This window comes from Carassius carassius, chromosome 14 (assembly GCF_963082965.1).
Source record: "Carassius carassius chromosome 14, fCarCar2.1, whole genome shotgun sequence".
Taxonomy (NCBI): Eukaryota; Metazoa; Chordata; class Actinopteri; order Cypriniformes; family Cyprinidae; genus Carassius; species Carassius carassius.
In genome coordinates this window covers 3,981,064-4,000,514 of record NC_081768.1, presented here as the reverse complement: position 1 = coordinate 4,000,514, position 19,451 = coordinate 3,981,064, and the positions used below count along the sequence as shown (strand labels likewise).

General features: G+C 35.3%; 2 protein-coding genes across 4 annotated transcripts; one reads left to right on the top strand and one right to left on the bottom strand.

Moving 5' to 3' along the window:
- The first annotated feature begins 1,273 nt into the window (after positions 1-1,273).
- Positions 1,274-4,295, top strand: LOC132156474 (pre-mRNA-splicing factor syf2-like). 2 transcript variants are annotated; one of them, XM_059565459.1, is made up of 3 exons: positions 1,274-1,594; positions 3,048-3,146; positions 3,994-4,295. In XM_059565459.1, the coding sequence occupies exons 1-3, from the start codon at positions 1,548-1,550 to the stop codon at positions 4,172-4,174; spliced, it is 327 nt and encodes a 108-aa protein (XP_059421442.1). In that variant the 5' UTR covers positions 1,274-1,547; the 3' UTR covers positions 4,175-4,295. The 2 variants fall into 2 exon arrangements, 1 of the variants encoding a protein (XP_059421442.1); XR_009437431.1 differs by lacking the exons at positions 1,274-1,594; positions 3,048-3,146 and adding an exon at positions 3,250-3,676 and having other exon boundaries at positions 3,994-4,076.
- Positions 4,296-13,727: 9,432 nt separating this feature from the next.
- On the bottom strand, positions 13,728-19,441 carry LOC132156751 (arginine/serine-rich protein 1-like). 2 transcript variants are annotated; one of them, XM_059565754.1, is made up of 5 exons: positions 19,154-19,441; positions 17,482-18,051; positions 16,489-16,658; positions 14,507-14,587; positions 13,728-14,080 (listed from the first exon to the last, which is right to left on the bottom strand). In XM_059565754.1, exons 2-5 carry the CDS (start codon positions 18,041-18,043, stop codon positions 13,949-13,951), a joined length of 945 nt encoding a protein of 314 aa, XP_059421737.1. In that variant the 5' UTR covers positions 18,044-18,051; positions 19,154-19,441; the 3' UTR covers positions 13,728-13,948. The 2 variants fall into 2 exon arrangements, 1 of the variants encoding a protein (XP_059421737.1); XR_009437494.1 differs by lacking the exons at positions 13,728-14,080; positions 14,507-14,587 and adding an exon at positions 15,692-16,052 and having other exon boundaries at positions 16,213-16,658.
- Between the last annotated feature and the right edge of the window lie 10 nt (positions 19,442-19,451).

Below are 19,451 nucleotides of genomic sequence, written 5' to 3'. Positions count from 1 at the left end.
AAGAACATCAGCAGCATTGAAAACGTGGCTGGAACTGCACTGAATTGAAATCTGCAAAGGCTATTATTTGCTAGCGATGGAGATCTTTATTAGATGAACACCGCGTGTGCTTTCTACTGTTTAACAGGTAATAACTTGGGCTACATTCGATTACAGTACACGATACCACTGTGACATTAGTTTGTTGTACGTGTGTGGCTTATAACAGAGGGGAGTCAAGTTGAATGCAGCTTCCAAAAGACAAAAAATAGCCGATTAAGATTTTATTAATTTTAATAAAATCACTCCGGCGTGAGTACGTTATATCATCAGCTGCTAAATTCAGATCTGTGATTGCTTGCTGGTGCTGAGCCAGAGATAGATGCGTTTATACAGCGCTGCGCATTATAACCAATCACACATGATTCTATTGAGCTTATTAAAGCATTGGCCAATCAGAGGCGTTCAGATGAGTCATCGCTAAAATACCGGTGCTTCCTTCACTCGCTCACTGACTGAATACCTCTTTCTGGCGAATTCTCTCGTCAGAAACAACAAAGTGCAGATGTGTGTACGAATCTTTAATTAAGATATTGATTTCACAGTGTTAACAGTTTCAGTGATTTTAATGGGAGTTTCTGAGAGTGATTGAAATCTAGACTGTCAGTGAAAATTATCTTTAATGTAAATGTTATTTGCTCTCTTTCTGAACAATGAAAGATTAGTAGCAATATTTTATCACATTAACTTTCAATGTTAAATTCACATTTAATATAAAGTCAGTCGTATTAAAAATATGTTATGGCATAACACCTATATCTGTTACTTAAGTAAACAGACAGGGTTTTATAATAAATTACATAAATTGGAGTAAAGGCTGATGAAATATATACATTTATACACGCACACATACATTACATACATTTTATCTATATATCTAAATAAAAATAGGCTCAGTATATATGACCCAAAGTAACTAGTAACTAACTACTTGAGTAGATTTTTTATCCGATACTCTTTTACTCTTACTCAAGTAACTATTCAAGACTAGTACTTTTACTTTTACTTGAGTAAATATTTCTAGAAGTACTTTTACTTGAGTACAGTTTTTGGGTACTCTACCCACTTCATCATTTTTTTGTTATAACAGTCACGCTGCTTGTATTTTTTGAAACCTTTTTTTAAGGATTCTTTGATGAATAGAACGCTCAAAAGAACAGCATTAATTTGAAAGTTATTATTTCCAAAAATGGCTCTCGCTTTTGATCAATTTAGTGCATCTTTGCTGAATAGAAGTACTATTTAAATACTATTTAATAAAAAAAACTTACTGAGCCCAAGGGTTTGAACGGTAGTGTATTTGCTGTTATTTGTCCTCTCTGCTCTCTATGTGCCAGTATCGGCCATTAAATCAATCGATATTAATCAAGCACTCATTCTGATTATGTGGCATGTGGGGAGGAGTCTGTAAAGCTGTTAATTGTGTTTGTTTGTCAGGAGTGCGCGGAGTAAGGTGAGAACTACGACCGTGTAAAGCTCCTGGAGATCAGTGCTGAAGATGCAGAGAGATGGGAGAGAAAGAAAAAGAAGAAAAACCCAGATCCAGGATTCTCAGGTATGAAATGCTCGTCAGGTTGATGAGGAGCCTCACTGATTGGCTGAGAGGGAGAGGGAATGTGGCTACCATGTGTGACGCTAAATATGTGAAAATGAAAACAGGCAGAGTTTGTGTTTCACGCCTGGGTAACATTGGTTCTGGTAATTATTATCAGAAGAGCCCCTTTCCACTCTCAGACCCCCACAGCTGTGTGTGTGTGTGTGTGTGTGTGTGTGTGTGTGTGTGTGTGTGTGTGTGTGTGTGTGTGTGTGTGTGTGTGTGTGTGTGTGTGTGTGTGTGTGTGTGTGTGTGTGTGTGTGTGTGTGTGTGACGATTATAACGTTACCAGTGAAGATAGATATTCACAGGGAAAATGAAAATAGAGACCAATTTTGGTCCCCAGTGATAATTTTTGAATTTGAGACTGAGGTTTGAACAAATATTGTACAAAATTTAATTTTTATCTTTAAAAAATAAAAATAACCTCGTTTACCAAGGCTATATTTCTTTGATCCAAAAAACAGTAATGTATTGTGAAATATTATTATAATTTTAAATAACTTAATCTGTCATTTATTCCTGTGTTCAAAGCTGAAAAGCATCATTCCTCCAGTCTTCAGTGTAACATGATCTTCAGAAATCATTCTGATATACTGATTTGCTGCTCAAGAAACATTTCTTATCATTATCAATTGAGCTGCTTCATATTCTTGATAAAACTGTAATTGATTTTCTGGATACTTTAAAGAATGGAAAGCATTTATTTGAAATTCTTTTGTGACTTTTGATCAAATTAATGCATAATTTATGAATAAAAGTATTAATGACTTAATTGTATTAGTATTGTATAATTGTAAACTTTTGAACAATAGTGTACATAAAATAAACACAAAATGTAACAAAATTTGACCCATCTATCTGTAAGCCATAAAAAACTTCTCACACCCAAAAAAAATATATGTTTTCCAAAACTCTTGAACAAGTTTTTGTCAAGCCAACATTGTTTCACTTAAACTTCATGTTTTAAAAGTTTTAAGTGACTGTTGAAGTTCCTTCAATTCACATTAGACCTGGAATTCTGCATCCTGTTTGCTGTCTCAAATTCATTCAGAAGCAATCCTTATTATAAATGTTGAAAATATTTGTGAAAACCTTTTTTTGGGAGGGGGGGGGAGTTCTCTGATAAATAGAATGTAAAAAAAAACAGCATTCATTTGAAACAGAAACACATTAACTCACATTAACAACAACCTTGTAAGATATTTTCTGTGATTGTGTGCAATCGCTGCTTGAAAAATAACAAAATGCTGTAACAGGAAAAACTATTTGCTTCCAAAATCAGTGTTTTTATGATTATGATAAGAAATAAAGCCTAAATGAAGCGCAAAAGTCCAATTTTATTGCTGTTCTACTTGTGTAATGATAAAGAAATGAAACCCTGATGATTTGCACGTGTCTCTTTTGCTCCTAGTGGAGAAGATTTCCACCCCACCTCCAACAGTCTGATTCACGGGACTCACATCCCGTCTAAGAAGAGCATCGAGCGCATGGTGGACGGCGTGGAGAAGCAGTAAGAATCTGTGTTAACTTTGTGTTCGTGGCACGCTGCAGGGAATCAGTTAGATTTCAGATCTTACACACTGCAGAATCACCTGGCGAGCACAGAGTTGAATGTGATGTTGAAGCCAATTTTAGAGCTCTCTGAGAGCACGGCCTCCTGTGTTTGTTCCTCGCTCCAGATGTGTTTGTGCCGTTGCGTGCTTGTTGCACATGGATGTGTGCGCCGGCGAGGGTTTGTTTATGTGCTAAACGGCTTTCTTCTATTTTGGAGGAGCTGCTTTTAGCTTCTGAGAGACATTAGACAGGGCTATGACTGCCAGATTGTGACGCACACACATGCTTTGAAGATTTGTGAAGAACCGTCTGTGTGTTTGTGGGGGGCATGTGAGTCTCTTTGATGGGCTTTGAAAACTGACATTGTCTGTTGAAGCATCAAACTGGGAAATGAATGGCCGAGGAGTACAGCTGGGTAATCTAGCTGATGTGTGGTGTTTGCGTGATGATTTTGCTGTGTTGTTTTTGACCATTATGTTTCCTAAAGTCAGTAACATTTTAGTGTCATTTATCATATTTATTAATTATTTGAAATAACTTTTATATTTAAATTCTAGTTTAAATAATTGTTTTAGTTTGTCATTTTATTAGTTTTGTTTTTTATTGAAATAAAAAATATATATAAATGTTAAAAATAGCTTTAATCTACTCGATAATTTTTTTTTATTATTATAATTTTTTTTTTTTTTTTTGTGAAAAACTGTTTCCAGGATTATTTTGAACTAGTTTTTTACTGTGTTTTCTTGCATTAATCATTCTTTCTTGCATGTGTAATCGCCATAAATGTCTCTTTGTGTGTTTAGGATTGAAAAGCGCTTAAAATACAGTCGCCGCAGGGCTTACAACGATGATGCTGACATCGATTTTATCAATGAAAGAAATGCTAAATTCAACAAGAAGGCTAAACGTTTCTACGGCAAATACACAGAGATCAAACAGAACATGGAACAGCCATGTAACTATGGACACTGTTACTATGGATAACCCTCCCCAATCGCCAAGCAACAAGAAGTCATGTACAAATATTTCTAAGAAATGCTTCTTTGAGATTTGTCGTCTCTGTAGTGGTCTTGTGAATTATTATTATTATTATTATTATTATTATTATTTTATTCTTTAAAAATGAAATTTGTATTTTTAGGTAAAAATATTTGCCTGCAGTGTCAATGTTTTACTGTGTAAATTAATTCGTTTCCTCAGCAGTTGACATCAACTCCAATAAAAAAATCTTTTTTAAAAAGTTTATGAAAACCTTTGATGCCTCATGATGTAGCCTAAGCAAGATGATGCCACAGCATTGGTGAAATGTTGATTCTGGTTGGTTGACAGATGTGACTGGAAAGTGTTTTGTTGATGTTAAATGCAAAATCAAATTTAAAATGGAAAAACATTTTTATTTTCAAGATGGTATCTGGACAGCACTCTCATGCAAAGTAATGGTCATGTGAAAATATACTGTTTGAAACATTTGTGATGAAACAATGCCTCACAGTTTAACTTATTGGTTACAGTTGTAATCACAGTACTTGGCAGTATACAGTATGGTATTTAGTTAGAAGTAATAGTAGACAATATTTAGTTTAGTAGACTTGAAGGAATTAGAGTTCAGTAATGTTTACCAAAACTATCAAAAATGTGTTTAATAATGGAAATTAAGATGAAATAAAATCTAAGTACTACAATGTAAAAATAAATGGTGTGGTACTAAGAAATAGATTTCACAAATAATAACAAAGAAATGACTAGTAACATGACATTAACTAAAATGTTGAAGTAGACAAAAAATGAAAATAGAAATGATTAAGATACTCAAATTACTAAAACAAAAATGTAAACAAAATTTGAAGCAATATAGATAAATAAAAATAAAAACACTAATTAAACAAAACTAAAGCACATTAAAACACATTATTAGTAAAAAAATAAAATTATTACAGAAATATAAATTAAAAATAAAAAAGCTAATGCAAAACTATAATAATTTACTTATAATACCAAAAACTAAAAACACTGTGCCATCATCTTTCTGAAATAGTTATGGTGGCTAATTCTACAGTGATTAATTAATTACTGTCTAATTTTTGTTAAAAATGAGCACATTCATGTGTCAAGTTATGTATGAATTGAAAGTAATTGACTCCAGACAGTTTTATTTAGCATTACTGGAATATAATAAAATATACCTGAGGTGTAATGGCTACATTAACTGCCTTTATTATAGCATATATTGAGAAGATAATGCGCGATTAAGCGACTGCATTAGTGACTGTGAGAACTCTGTGTGATCATTTATCTTTTGCATGAAGACTCGTGCAACATCAAAGTGTCAAAAGGCTCAATTAATGCTTTATCTCCATCATCTGCTGTCGAGCCTTGTTGCCCTCAAGCGTCAGGAGTAAAGAGAAAAGGCTTGTGACCTGAACCAACTTCAAAGTGAATCAGAAATCTTCCCAGACTGCCACAATTCAACTTTTCCTGTAAAAAAATTTGCAGCACTTTGTAGTATGATTTATTCTGCTGTTTGAGCATTCCTGTGGCTACGCCCATATCATGGATTCGATTTCCAGGGAAATGTATAACGTGAGTGCAGTGTAAGTTGCTTTTTTCACATTCATTAAGACCTCATAAATGAGACTTTGTTTAAATCTACAAGCTAATATAATCTTCTGAGGACTACAGAAGCCCATTTTCGCAATACAATAAAAAATAATAAAAGTACAACTTCAATAATGTTAATTGTGTAGAAAATTTACTTTCTCGTTTTTTCTAGTTTTTGATTTTTTTATTGTTTTTTCTCTGAATTCTGTTTACATCTCGCAGTTGCCGCCACAAAATACAAATTTAAAAAGCACATGCAACTTTTTCTCACAGTTCTTATTATTCAATTCTTTATATATATATTTTTTTTAGTTTATCTCTCACAGCTTTGCATTCGTGTATTTGATATCTCACATTTCTGACTTTTTTTCTCAGAATTGCAAGAAAAATCGGAATTGTGAGAAAGTTGCAGTTACCTTTTTAAATAGTTTTATCCCATTCCAGAAACAAGCTTCTACAGTATAAATGCCCGTATAGGACTGAACATGTATCAGAGATCTCTGGCATCTGCATAAATGAATATGTTATGAATTATCATGGTGGGGGGAGCAGGGGTAATTGGCTTTGGGCCGCTGCTTTCAAAGCTTGATGTGTTGAGAATTAGAGCCATGCCGTGTTTATGATTTCCTGCTTTTGTTCTCAGTGGCAGTATTGGCTGTGGGTGATTAGACAGAGGGGGCCACACAAATCAAACCCTTTGATATCTGAGCTGCTCATTGGAAACTTTGACTTCATATAGAGCCCATTTTTCAAATATGGAGAAATAAGCTTCCATTGAGAGCTGAAGAATGCGATTCAACAGTTTCTCCTCAAATCCTTGTGCCACAATCCACTAGAGCCACAGTCATGAATGAAACACTGCTGGAGGTGTTTTTACTGGTTACCTCAGAGTGACAAACATCTGTCATGTCTGACTAGTGCCTGCTTATGATCCCATTGGCCATTTAAATCACTGGAAGGAATGTCTTGATCTGTTTACTAGCAGATGAGGATTCATGGAGAATTGTGTTACTTAACCTTAGGCTTTTCTGTCTCTCTGTTTTTGCTTATCTTGGATATGAAGTCAAATATAATTTCTTGGTTCAAGAAACACATGTATATTTAGCATACTGCTTATACAATATATGTGATATGCAAAAATGTATGAAGATGCACTACTGTTTAAATGTAGGGCATCTGTAAGATTTTGTATGTTTTTGTAAGAAGTGTCTTCTGCTCACCAAGGCTGCATTTGTTTGATCAAAAACAGCAATATTGTGAAATATGATTACAATTCAAAGAACTGTTTTAATTTAGCTAAAAACTCTTGTTTTCTTGAAAAAGTATTGTGTTCTCATTAGAAACTTTGCTTTCTCCTGCAAAAGTATTGTGTGCCCCCAGAAGTATTGTTCTTCTAATAAACCTACTGCATTCTTTAATGAAAGTATTGTTATCCAGAGAAACTTTGCATTCTCTTGCTAAAGTACTGCATTCTTGCCATGAAACATAGCATTTTCTATCAAAAGTATTGCATTCTCCTTTGAAACTTTTTATTCTCTCTCAAAAATATTACACCCCCCCCCCCCACACACAAAGTATCGAGGTCTCCTATTGCATTTTTCTGAGAAACTTTGTGTTCTTGTGCAAAAGTATTGCGTTATACCATAGAAGTATTGTGTTCTCTCAGTAAAGTTTCTCTTGCAAAAGTATTGCCTTCTCCTGAGAAACTTTGCTGAAGTATTCTGATCTTCTGCAAAACTTTGCGTTCTTTTGCTAAAGTATTGTGTTCTCTCGAGAAACTGCATTCTCTTGCAAAGGTATTGTGATCCTCTGAGAAACTTAGCATTCTCCCATAAACTTTATGATCTCTTGCAAAAGTATTGCATTCTCCTGCAAAACTTTGCATTCTCTTGCAAAAGTATTACATTCCCCCAAAAGTATTAAGGCCTCCTAAGAAATGTTGCATTCTCTCACAAAAGTATTGCATTTGTGTTCTTGTGCAAAAGTATTGCGTTATACCTAATAATATAGTTTTCTCAGAAAAGTTTCTCTTGCAAAAGTTTTGCTTTCTTCTTAAAAACTTTGCAAAAGTATTATGATCTCCTGCTAAACTTTGCGTTCTTTTGCATAAGTATTGTGTTCTCTCGAGAAACTTTGTATTCTCTTGCAAAAGTATTGTAATCTGAAAAACTTTGCATTCTTTTGCAAAAGTATGGCAATCTCCTAAGAAACTGCATTCACTTGCAAAAGTATTGTGTTCTCCCGAGAAACTTTGTGTTCTTTTGCAAAAGTATTGCATTCTCCTGGGAAACATTCCATTCTCTCACAAATGTATTCTATTCTCCTGTGAAAACTGCATTCTTTCGCAAAACTTTTGTATGCTCCCAAAAAGCTTTGCATTCTCTCACAAAAGTATTGCAGTCTCCTGGGAAACTTTGCATTCTCTTGCAAAAGTATTGCATTCTCCCAAGAAATTTTGCTTTCTTTTGCAAAAGTATTGCATTCTCCCAAAGTTCTTTACATTCTCTCACAAAAGTATTGCGATCTTCTGGGAAACTTTGTATTCTCTTGCAAAAGTAGGCTATTGCATTCTCCTGTGAAACATTGCACTCATTCGCAAAAGTACTGCATTCTCTCAAAAAGCTTTTCATTCTCTAACAAAAGTTTTGTGATCTCCAGGGAAACTTTGCATTCTCTTGCGAAAGTATTGCTTTCTCCTTAAAAGCTTCACTTTCTCGCAAAAGAATTGTGATCTGCTGGGAAACTTTGCATTGTCTCACAAAAGTATTGCATTCTCTTTTGTGTTCTCGCGTAAAAGTATTCCATTCTCCTTTGAAACTTTGCATTGGTTCAGAAAAGTATGTATTTTCCCTCAAAAACCTGCATTCTATTGCAAAAGTATTGCATTCTCCCGAGAAATTTTGCATTCTCTTTCAAAAGTATTGCGTTCTACTGCGAAACTTTGCATTCTTCCGCAAAGTATTGCATCCTCCCGATAAACTTTGCATTCTCTTTCAAAAGTATTGCATTCTCCTGTGAAACTTTGCATTCTCCCGATAAAGTTTCTATTCTTTCGCAAAAGTATTGCATTCTCCCAAAATTATTTGCATTCTCTCACAAAAGTATTGCAATTTCCTGGGAAACGTTGCATTCTCTTACAAAAGTATTGCTTTCTTTGTGTTCTCTTGCAAATATATTGTGATCTCCTTGGAAACTTTGCATTCTCTTGCAAAAGTAGGCTATTGCATTCTCCAGTGAAACATTTGGATTCTTTCGCAAAAGTACTGCATTCTCTTAAAAAGCTTTGTATTCTCTCACAAAAGTATTGTGATCTCCTGGGAAACTTTGCATTCTCTTGCAAAAGTATTGTGACCTCCCAAGAAACTTTACATTCTTTTGCAAAAGTATTGTGATCTCCCGAGAAACTTTGCATTCTCCGGCAAAAGTATTGTATTCTCCTGCAAAACTTTCCATTCTCTCACAAAAGTATTGCGTTCTTCTGGGAAACGTTGCATTCTCTCGCATAAGTATTGCATTCTCCTGAGAAACTTTGTATTCTCTCGCAAAAGTATTCCTTTCTCCTGTGAAACTTTGCATTAATTTGGAAAAGTACTGCATTCTCTCAAAAAGCTTTGCATTCTCTCACAAAAGTATTGCGATCTCCTGGGAAACTTGGCATTTTCTCATGAAAGATGCTTTTCTCTTAAATGCATTACATTCTCCCAAGAAACTTTGCGATATCTAACAAAAGTATTGTGGGCTCTGTGGGTTTGAGACTGTGCGCTGATTAGTCATATTACCTTTACAGCTTACATGATTGGTTCACAAATCCCCGCTCTGTACTTCCCCAGGTATTATAGACTGCATAGTCCTTCTTGGTTACACATCTTTTATAGTGCCATTACAGTTTCATAAAAGCATAAATCAAATGATTCTTTTAAATATAGACAGATGCAATTATTTCATTCATTTTCAGACCTGTGTCCTGAAGATCGATGGATAGCCTATTGAATGAGGTTCATTTACAGACTTCTGTGATAGCGATATATGTTTTTAGAGAGAATCCGGGTGTAGGCGCAGAAAGATTACACTCATGTGATGAGCGCAAATAACCGCCTGGCATCCGTGGCATAACAGAAAGCGAATTAAACATCAAATACAGTTTGCCTGTGAGGACTTACATGTACCATTTTCTCAAACTCAAAGGCGTCTTGTGTGTGGCTAACAATGGCTTCCTTTATCTGCATATACACTTTTATTTTTTTCCAAACTGGATTCCTCTGTGGCTTTGCCAGGGCTTTCCAGACTTGAGGCCTGTGGTGTTTCCCTTTGGCAAATTCCAAGTGCACATCAGTTTGGAGTGAGGAATAGCAGAACATGTGTAAATAGAAAAGAGATACAGACCTTGATCTGAAAGTGTGTGTGTGGGTGTGTGCGCACACCTTTGATATTAGTGCATCTCTTATAAAGTGATCCATATCCAAAGTGACCGTATCCATCCCTGAGGCTGGGACATCTGATCTGTGATCAGAAACAGCTGTAGGATCGTCAGCACAGCTGACAGTACTGAGGTGAATAAGCCTTATTCTAGATTACATCATCTGGCAAATGCCAATTCTGCTTTGAAAATCTGATTAAGTTTGATTTTAAAGTGTGTAATTGTTTTGATGTTAAAATACTTTATTCTATGACAGTTTGATATACAGTGACAGCTATAAATAAGCCATTTGTAGCTTGTAGATGTGATTCCCACAAACACTGTGGTGCTATCAACACACTGATCAGTGAGTTTGATCATAAGGTACTACAGACCTCATTGACAAGAGACACTTTGCATAAGCCAATCAATTCCTGATTCAATCAGTTCTCACCCTCCATACCTTATCACTCAGAAATACATCATAACAGGGATTGTAATACATGGAAGAAATACATCACGCTATAAATGTCTTAAAGGTCTTTCTATAATGTCTTCAAATGTTAAGTAAGTTAGTGCTAACTAAATAGTTGACAACCTAGCAATAACGATATCCAGCGACACTTAATTTCAAGTTATGGCTGATAACCAATAAATGGCTGATACTGAAATTCTATTATGTCACAATGAATTAAAAATAAAATACTAAAAAATAAAATTAATCACAATAGACAAAAAACATTATGGATTTGACAGTATCATTTTAAGTGTTACTGAAGTGTTTTTAAATTCACTATTAGCCTATATATGGATTTATTACACACTACCGTTCAGATGTTTGGGGTAGGTAAAGAAATACATATTTTTATTAAGTAAGGATGCATTCAATTGATGAAAAGTGACTGAACAGATATTTATAATCTTACAAAAGGTTTTGATTTTAAATAAATGTTGTTCTTAATTTCTATTCATCAAATAATCCTAAAACTGTTTCCACAGAAAAATCTTAGTAACTTTTTTCAATATTAATAATAATATCAAACGCTTATTGAGCAGCAAATCAGCATATTGATTTCTAAAGGATCATATGATTCTGAATATTGGAGTAATGATACTGAAAATAAATGCAGCCCTTGGTGAGCATGAGACTTATCTTAAAAAAAATTATAATAATCTTACAGACCACAAACTGTGTTAGATGATTTTTAGAAGATAATCTAAATGTTAAAACAGTGTTTAATTATCCAGTATAAACCAGTACAATCCATTCAAAATGATTTCCAATATTGGCCAAAGAAAAAAAGATATATGTCCATCTCTAAATATTAGGCCTATTTTAGTTTAAAACGAATGTACTCAGTCTGAAATTAGTTCACAAACCACTTTACATCTGTGTTACAGTGTGTTTTCCAGCGAAGCAGGGCATTTGAAGAAAAAAATGTAACTTGGGACTTGATTGTATCCATCAGGCATTGAATTAATCAGAATGAATTCAGGTGGTTGGATGAAAGGGACTGAAATTAAGAGGTTAAGATAGATAAAAATGAAGATAAACGTCTTTTAGTTGAGAATAATGTGCACTGATAAATTGTGCACAATAAAATACATTGAAAAAGTTAAATGCACTTTTATGTTGACTCTAAATGGTTTCCAAATGGCCCTAAATCTTCTCGCAAAGATTCAACTATTCCCAAGCAGTCTGTTTTCTGTTATTTGCATATATATTGGCTAGACACACCTGTGGAATGCTGTGTAATAGTGAATGTCTGAGAGATGCTTCATTCCGATCTTATCAACAAACAGCAAAAACAAAAGACACAGATCCTTCAGAACGATAATGTCTCTTCCTGTGCTCCAAAACAAGCTTCATCAGATTCTGCGGTGAGTTGCATAACACTGATTTTGCTTTATTCGTGCACAAACGAATGTCACATAATCCCTGCCAGCGAGTTTATGAAATGTTTTAGATTCTCTTCTTTAAGGGTGGAGAGTAAACAGTCATGCTCATATAAACTGGTCACAGTAGAGACCAGAGGAGACTTGAAGGTGGGCTAATGTGTAACCTCTATCATCAACACTTTAGGCACTAGATAAAAGGTGTGTGATATTTCCAATTCTCCATTTTTCTTCCAAGCTATGACAAATGCACAAAAATCATCAGGTCTTCGGTGCCAGGTGGAGTCAAGAGCGAACATGTTGAAAAGAGCAGCACAAGCTCTTAAAACACACATATACAGACGGCGGGAGAAAGAAAGTCTTTGTCTTGCGCCCGTGCCAAACCAGCCTTAATGCTGAATATAACGAGTGGATCATGTACAGAAGACTTATTACACAATAATTTATCAGACTAAAATCATTAATTAAAACCACCAATCACCTGAGGGAATCGTGTGGGTGGGAATGAGCAAGAAAACATTCCAGCTCATTGACTTATGTTGAGAAGGACTATTGCCCAGTCTCAAAACAACATGTCGGCACACATCAAATGCTGCTCCATTCGTGCCAGTGAATGACATTTTGATTGAATGACTTGATTTGTCAGTTTAGGAATAAAAACAAAAGGCCACTGTTTTCTGTGCTACTAGTGTCACCAATTGGTGAATGTTTTCATTTTGTCAAAAGTTGGTGTTGTGTTGGGATGCACAACTCTAGAGGACTGTTCACTGCAGCTTATCTTTACCCATAGGTAAAGGTGCATTTTCACACATGCAATTTAAATGCCGGATTAGCACCATCTTCACAGCGTTGATCCTGCATTGCAGTGCTAAAAGTACAGTGTGAAATGATGCTAATATTACACGGTTGAAAATGAGGCTGTGAGGTATTTATTTAGTCTTTACAATGGCACTGTATACATTTTTTATTTTTACAAATCACGACTTTCAGAACTGTTTTGTAAAGTTGTCTACTTAGTTTTTTTTTTTCTTCTGAAAAACATTTAGTCAACAGAACAGCCGAAAGTCCCTCGAAATTTCATTTTCGACTAGGGTTAACTATTTTTAGTGAGAAAGGTCCTTCTGTTATGCATGTGTAGCTATCATTGTTGTCTACTGGTAAGTTTCTCTGATATCAGCAGCGATTATGGAAGGTTAATCTGGTTTATAATAACTAATGTAAAACATTTTCCTCGGAAAGCTTGTAATGTTTTGATATGTGCCAGACTCAACAACTACTGTCCACAGTGCAACAGCGCCACCCAGAGTCCTGGACATGAAGCTCAGGGTGTTCTCATCAGGTTTTTAATAATTAAAATATAAATTAAATATTTTCTTTAATTCGGAGGAATAGCTGAATATCTTTAGATTTAATCACACTAAAAACGTGTACAGGTCACATATCATCCCAGAATCAAATTTATATCCTCCATGTATTTATAAATTGTGTGTAAATATGGCTCTGACATGTTCTTGGCAGGTTTTGTGCCATCAACTCACTGAACTTTTTTTTTTTAAGTTTAATCTAAATTGGAAATATTAATTCATCACCTTAAGAATTTAAAATGTTAGAATTTCTGAAAAAAAAGCACACTTTTTTTGTTTTGCATTTTTATTTTGATCTACTGAACAAAACACACACAAAAAACCCACAAATGTACACAATATTTCCCACCTGTCTGACATCCTCTTGCCTTCTTCAACAAAACCCACTTTATATCTGAAAGAAAACATTCATGATGAATTCAGGTGTCCCCTACCCTAAGTGATCACTACACAAACTATTTACACTATATACAGTCTTTTTACATCAATGTTGAATCTCAGTGTTTATTTTTTAGAAGAGGATCTGCTGATGGGGACCCACTGTCCATATGGCTTCCTGTCGGCTACACTGTCGGCTCTTGATGTTACCTTACTGTCATGGACCGTTGGGCTGTTTGATGGTCTGACGATGGTATTCTGTCAATATAAAAAGGTAAGATCAACTTTAATATTTCAATATACCGTATTTTCCGGACTATAAGTCGCACTTTTTTTCATAGTTTGGCTGGTCCTGCCACTTATAGTCAGGTGCGACTTACCAAAATTAATTTGACATGAACCAAGAGAAATGAACTAAGAGAAATGAACCAAGAGAAAACATTACCATCTACAGCCGCGAGAGGGTGCTCTAGCCCTTCACTGAGCAGCACAGAGCTCCCCCTCGCGGCTGTAGATGGTAATGTTTTCTCTTGGCTCTTGGTTCTAAATAAATGCGACTTAAAGTCCAGTGCGACTTGTGTTTTTTTCCTCATCATGACATATTTTTGGACTGATGTGACTTATAATCCGAAAAATACAATACTCTTACAGTCAGTATATGTGAGTAAGCTTTAATGAACTTACACTGATGCTGAAGTTAATTGGCCTTCTCTTGGGAGACGTCGGGGAAGCCTCTGCCTCGCCATCATCATTGGCAACGTTTACCTAAAGACAGAGAAAAGGGGAATAGGATAATGAAATCACTGTCTGTTTGATGTAAACCTAGAAACATCAGTACCACATGATTTTCATTTTTAAGTGAGGATGCCCTCAGTTCGGTTTTTAAGAAATCCAAAAAGGCAAATTGAAGGGACTCTGACCTGTGTAATGCCAGTGCTGCCTTTTAAATCAGTCTGACATCAAAAACACCATTTGGATTAAACTTATTTACTACTGATAGTACAAAAAGCAGTTCTTTTACAAGCAAAAATTTTAATTTATATACAAAGGCTTTGTTCACACTGTACATATTTCCAATTTGTTTTTCAAATGTCCAGTAATTTTAAACAACTCCTGATGTGTAGCTATTTACAAATTCAAGCATATGCAGTGTCTGAAATTAATCCAAATGTGAAAAAAAAAACCACTAAAACAAATGCAGTGTCTAAAAATTACATTTTAATTCGATTTCAAATGAATGTGATTTTGTAAAATATAGATTTAGCATGTTTGCATCTTATAATTTAGAAGAAAAGTCTGAATTGCCAGGAAAAACCATTGTGAAAGTAAAATGACGTTTATTTACTTTTAATTCTGTGGCGTAAACAGGCTTCCATACTAAACAAATCTAAAATGGTCCAAAATAATGTATATATTAAAAAAAAAAGATTTTGAACAAAATATATGAACAAAGCCCAAAAAAAAAAGCAAACAAATAAAACTAATTAGTGAGACTATATTTTCCAAACCCCATCAGTCACCGTAGAGCGAGCCCTCTCTGGTCTTCACACACGATGAATAGAGGAAGACTCTGGTAAATGACAACGCAACCCAGTTCAACCATCAGCAAACATAAGACATTTTCTGTAGTTCTAACGGCTGTAAAGAGACACTAACATTCAAAGGTTTGGGGTCAGTATAATTTTGTTTTATTTATAGTTTTTGAAAAGTATCATATACTAACTCAGGCTGCATTTATTTGATCAAAAAAAAAAAAAAACTAAGAAATATTTTACATTTTAACTTATTCCTGTGATCAAAGCTGAAGTGGTTTAATATTTTTTGTGGAAACCATGATCCATTTTTTTTTAGGATTATTTCAGTTGAGTTCAAAAGAACGGCATTTATTTTTAACATTATAAATACATTTACTGCCACTTTTGATCAATTTAATGCATGCTTGCTGAAAGTATTGATTTAAAAAATTAAAAAAACACCTGAAAATCTACTGACCCCAAACTTTTCCGCATATGTGATGTTGTGTGGTGTCTCAAAGTGTTGAGGTTGAAGTGCGAGGTGAATCACACAGATGCATGTGGTCTGTTTTTGTTCGACACAAGGCTACCGCTGACATCATACACAATTACTTAACCTTTGCAGTTGTGCACATAAGACTTAAAGCTGGTGTCATTCAAGTCAAGTGACCTCCCCCTCTCTCCCTCTTTGTCCAAAGGGTGGAGGAGTTTCAGCTCTACAGGAACAGAAATGATACAAAAAAAAAACAAAGCAATTGAAGCTAAATGCCACTCCTCAATACAGTGAGAGGAATAATAGGCATGTGCTCATTCATTCATTCACACACATACACACACACTACACAGCAGTACATAATCTTTAACATGTACCATTACCTAATCCGGACAAGTGCTGTTCATCATTCCATTAAATCCATCAGGTAAAATCATTCATGTCTGAGGAGACAGATTACATGGTGACCCAGGTTGGGTAAGTACAGCGCGCAATCACATTTTAAATAGACGTGTTTCAACGGGTTAGTCAATGTCCCGAGATCACAGATATAATTGTCAAATGTCTAACACTCAGGACGTTCATGCAACATTACAGAAGTCAAACTAATACTGTGTGTGTGTTAGTGGCACGTCTGTATGCATGTTTGTGAGGCTCACCTGTGCTGGTGTCTTCTGTGGTGCCCTGCTTGGGCTCACCCATTCTTCTTTATCTGATGACGATCTCTTCTTCTCCTCCAGCTCCTTCAGGCTAGCTGGCAGCTCCAAGTTCTGCACTCCCAGAATCCTGGCAGCATTTTCTTTGGCCACATTTAACAGATACTTCTTCTCTGTGGAAGATTTTAAAGTTTAGATTAAAATTATGTAATTTACCTCCATAGTCAGCATTATCAACTAGTCACCCAACAACTAACTGCAGCAAAAAAAGAAAAGGAAAAAAAAAATTCCCCATTCATTTTTGTCAGTATATTTACTTGCTCACATTTACTTTAGAAGTAAAACTGCATAAGATAAAGACTATTTAAAAAGTTTCAAATACTTTAACAAATTTTAAACATTTTGAAAGCATTCAGAAGTACTAAAATATGCATCTTAATTTTTTAGAAAAAATATTAGATAATTTATTATATAAGACACCAATTATGTATTAAAGATATGATTAATGTTAATGTAAGCTATATACACTAAATATTTTAAATAATTACATTAAATTATTTAAATCTCTGTAATATTACATTTACATGCTTTTAAACTTGTAATTTATCAAATATTCTTATTACAATTTTTATTTTACTTACTAGCATCAAAATCTGAGAAAGAATAGAGCTTTTTCTGTAACTTACAATCATAAAACCTAGTGATGAAAAAATATATATTGCTTTTATTTTTTGCATAGGGCACAGTAATTACAAAATAAAGCATCAAAAGTCATCCATATTACTCATGCAGTGTATTAAACTTCTAAAGCTAAATGATAACCTGAGACGTGAGGAACAGACTGAAATTAAGGTTATTAACAGCTGTGGTTTTTTGTAAAAAAAAAAAAAGAATTTTTCTTTTTTTTTTTTTACACATCTCCTTTTGGTCTTGTAGCATATATAATATTTGTATAGTAACGTAGCAATATTTAATTAAAAGTGAAACTGATCTTACCCTCGAGGCTGAGGCGGACCGCAGAGCGATCACGGCTGCGAGACCGGCTTCTGTAATCTCTGGATCTCCTGGGTGAGCGGGAGAAACGGCACCGGTACCTCCCCACAAACCTGCTTCCCCTCCAGTAGACAGGGGAGCGACTGCGAGAGCGGGATCGGGACCGAGAACGCCTGTAACGTCTGGAGTAGCCGTAGGGGGATGGAGAGTGCTGGTATCGCCTGCGGTGGGAGGAACGCTCAGGAGAAGGGCTGTAAGAGCGGGAGCGAGCCCGGTAGCGGCGAGGAGGAGAATGGTGCCTGTGACGGCAGCGTGAGCGGCCTGAGCAGCGTGGATGGGAGCGGGAACGTGAGCGAGAGCGTGAGGGTGAGGAAGAGTCACTGTCGGAGGATGAGCTCCGTGAAGAGCTTGGTGACCTGTGGGAGGAGCGGCTCCCCCTGCTGCTGGAGAACGAGCTGTCACTGCTGCTGCTGCTGGAGCGAGAGGACCTACGACCAGACGGAGCCTTCTGATCAAAGATGAGCTTCACACCCTCACTGAGACGTCCAGGGCTGGCCTCCTTCATGATCAAACCTACAACCAAAGCATCAGATGTTACTAGTGAACTAACAGTTTAATCAATCAAGAAATTGTATTATTTAATATCCATCTATCCTATATATATATATTCTGCAGGTCTTAACAGAGGCCAGTGTTTTGTTTACATATTTAAAAAAAAAATTATTGGCTGACTAATTCCTACTTTATGGAGTTATAAATACAAAAAAATACAAACTAATTTCTAAACATGTCAGATTTTTGATACTGGCTTTAACCATATTTTGGAAATATATTCAACATTTTTTAAATAAAGATTTGTGTATTAAAACAACATTTCAGAGAACTTGTATTACAAAACAAATGTCTTAAGGTAAAGCTGCTGTGATGAATACACCGAGTATGTTGATATTTGTTAAATTTATAACGTTGTGAAAGCTTTTTTTTATATGGACATTAATTTATAGGTTGAGATTTTATTTTGTCTTTAAATTAATAATATGAGCCATATTTTCAAATATTACGACAACAACAACACTACAGATGGTAGTAATGGGGAACAAAGGAGAACGTTCTCGAACTAAAAGTAGGTCAGGTGACGTAGGGCTGTAACAAAGCCCCGCCCCGCCCCTCCTGTCGATCAAATTACACAACAGACTCGGATCTAGAAAATTCCACAAGGAACACTATAGTAATTAACCAACGTTATCATAAAACCACTGTAACACAATCCTCATTTCACCACCCATAGATTAATAAATATATTCCGGTTGTATGAATAAATTTAAATGTTGTTCGCCTTCCTGTATATAAGCCCCGCTTCTCCTGTCGATCAAATTACACAACAGACTCGGATCTAGAACATTCCGCAAGAAACACTATAGTAATTAACCAACGTTATAATAAAATCACTGTAACAAAATCCTTATTTCACCATCCATAGATTAATAAATATATTCCGGGTGTTTTTAAGTGTTGTTCGCCTTTCTGTATTTACTTCTAGATTTGCTAACTAACGGTTAGTTTTATGTTGCTATTTTAGTGAGGATTGCAAGTAACTCATTGAACAACGTTAAAATGCTCACTTAAAAATCAAGTATATAAATATTAACTATAAATAGTATTTAACTTAACTTACCGTCAAAAGGAACTCGATCCAACAGCAAGATAACCGCCTTTGAGGAAAACGCTCTAACGTTACGCTCTATCACTCGGTAACGTTACTCCTCGAGCGAGTTCAAAACAGAAACTATCGGAATTCAACGATTGTCAAATAACTGTATTTTAATTTCAAAGTAACGTCAAAATTGTGGAGAAATTATTGAAAGAAAACGTTTTTTTTTAGTAGTCAGCGCCTGTTTTCAGTAAACGTCGTCGTTTTCTCGCGAGCGGTTGGCGGATTCAGCGTGAAGTGGCTCGTGTGCAGCTTGTTCCTC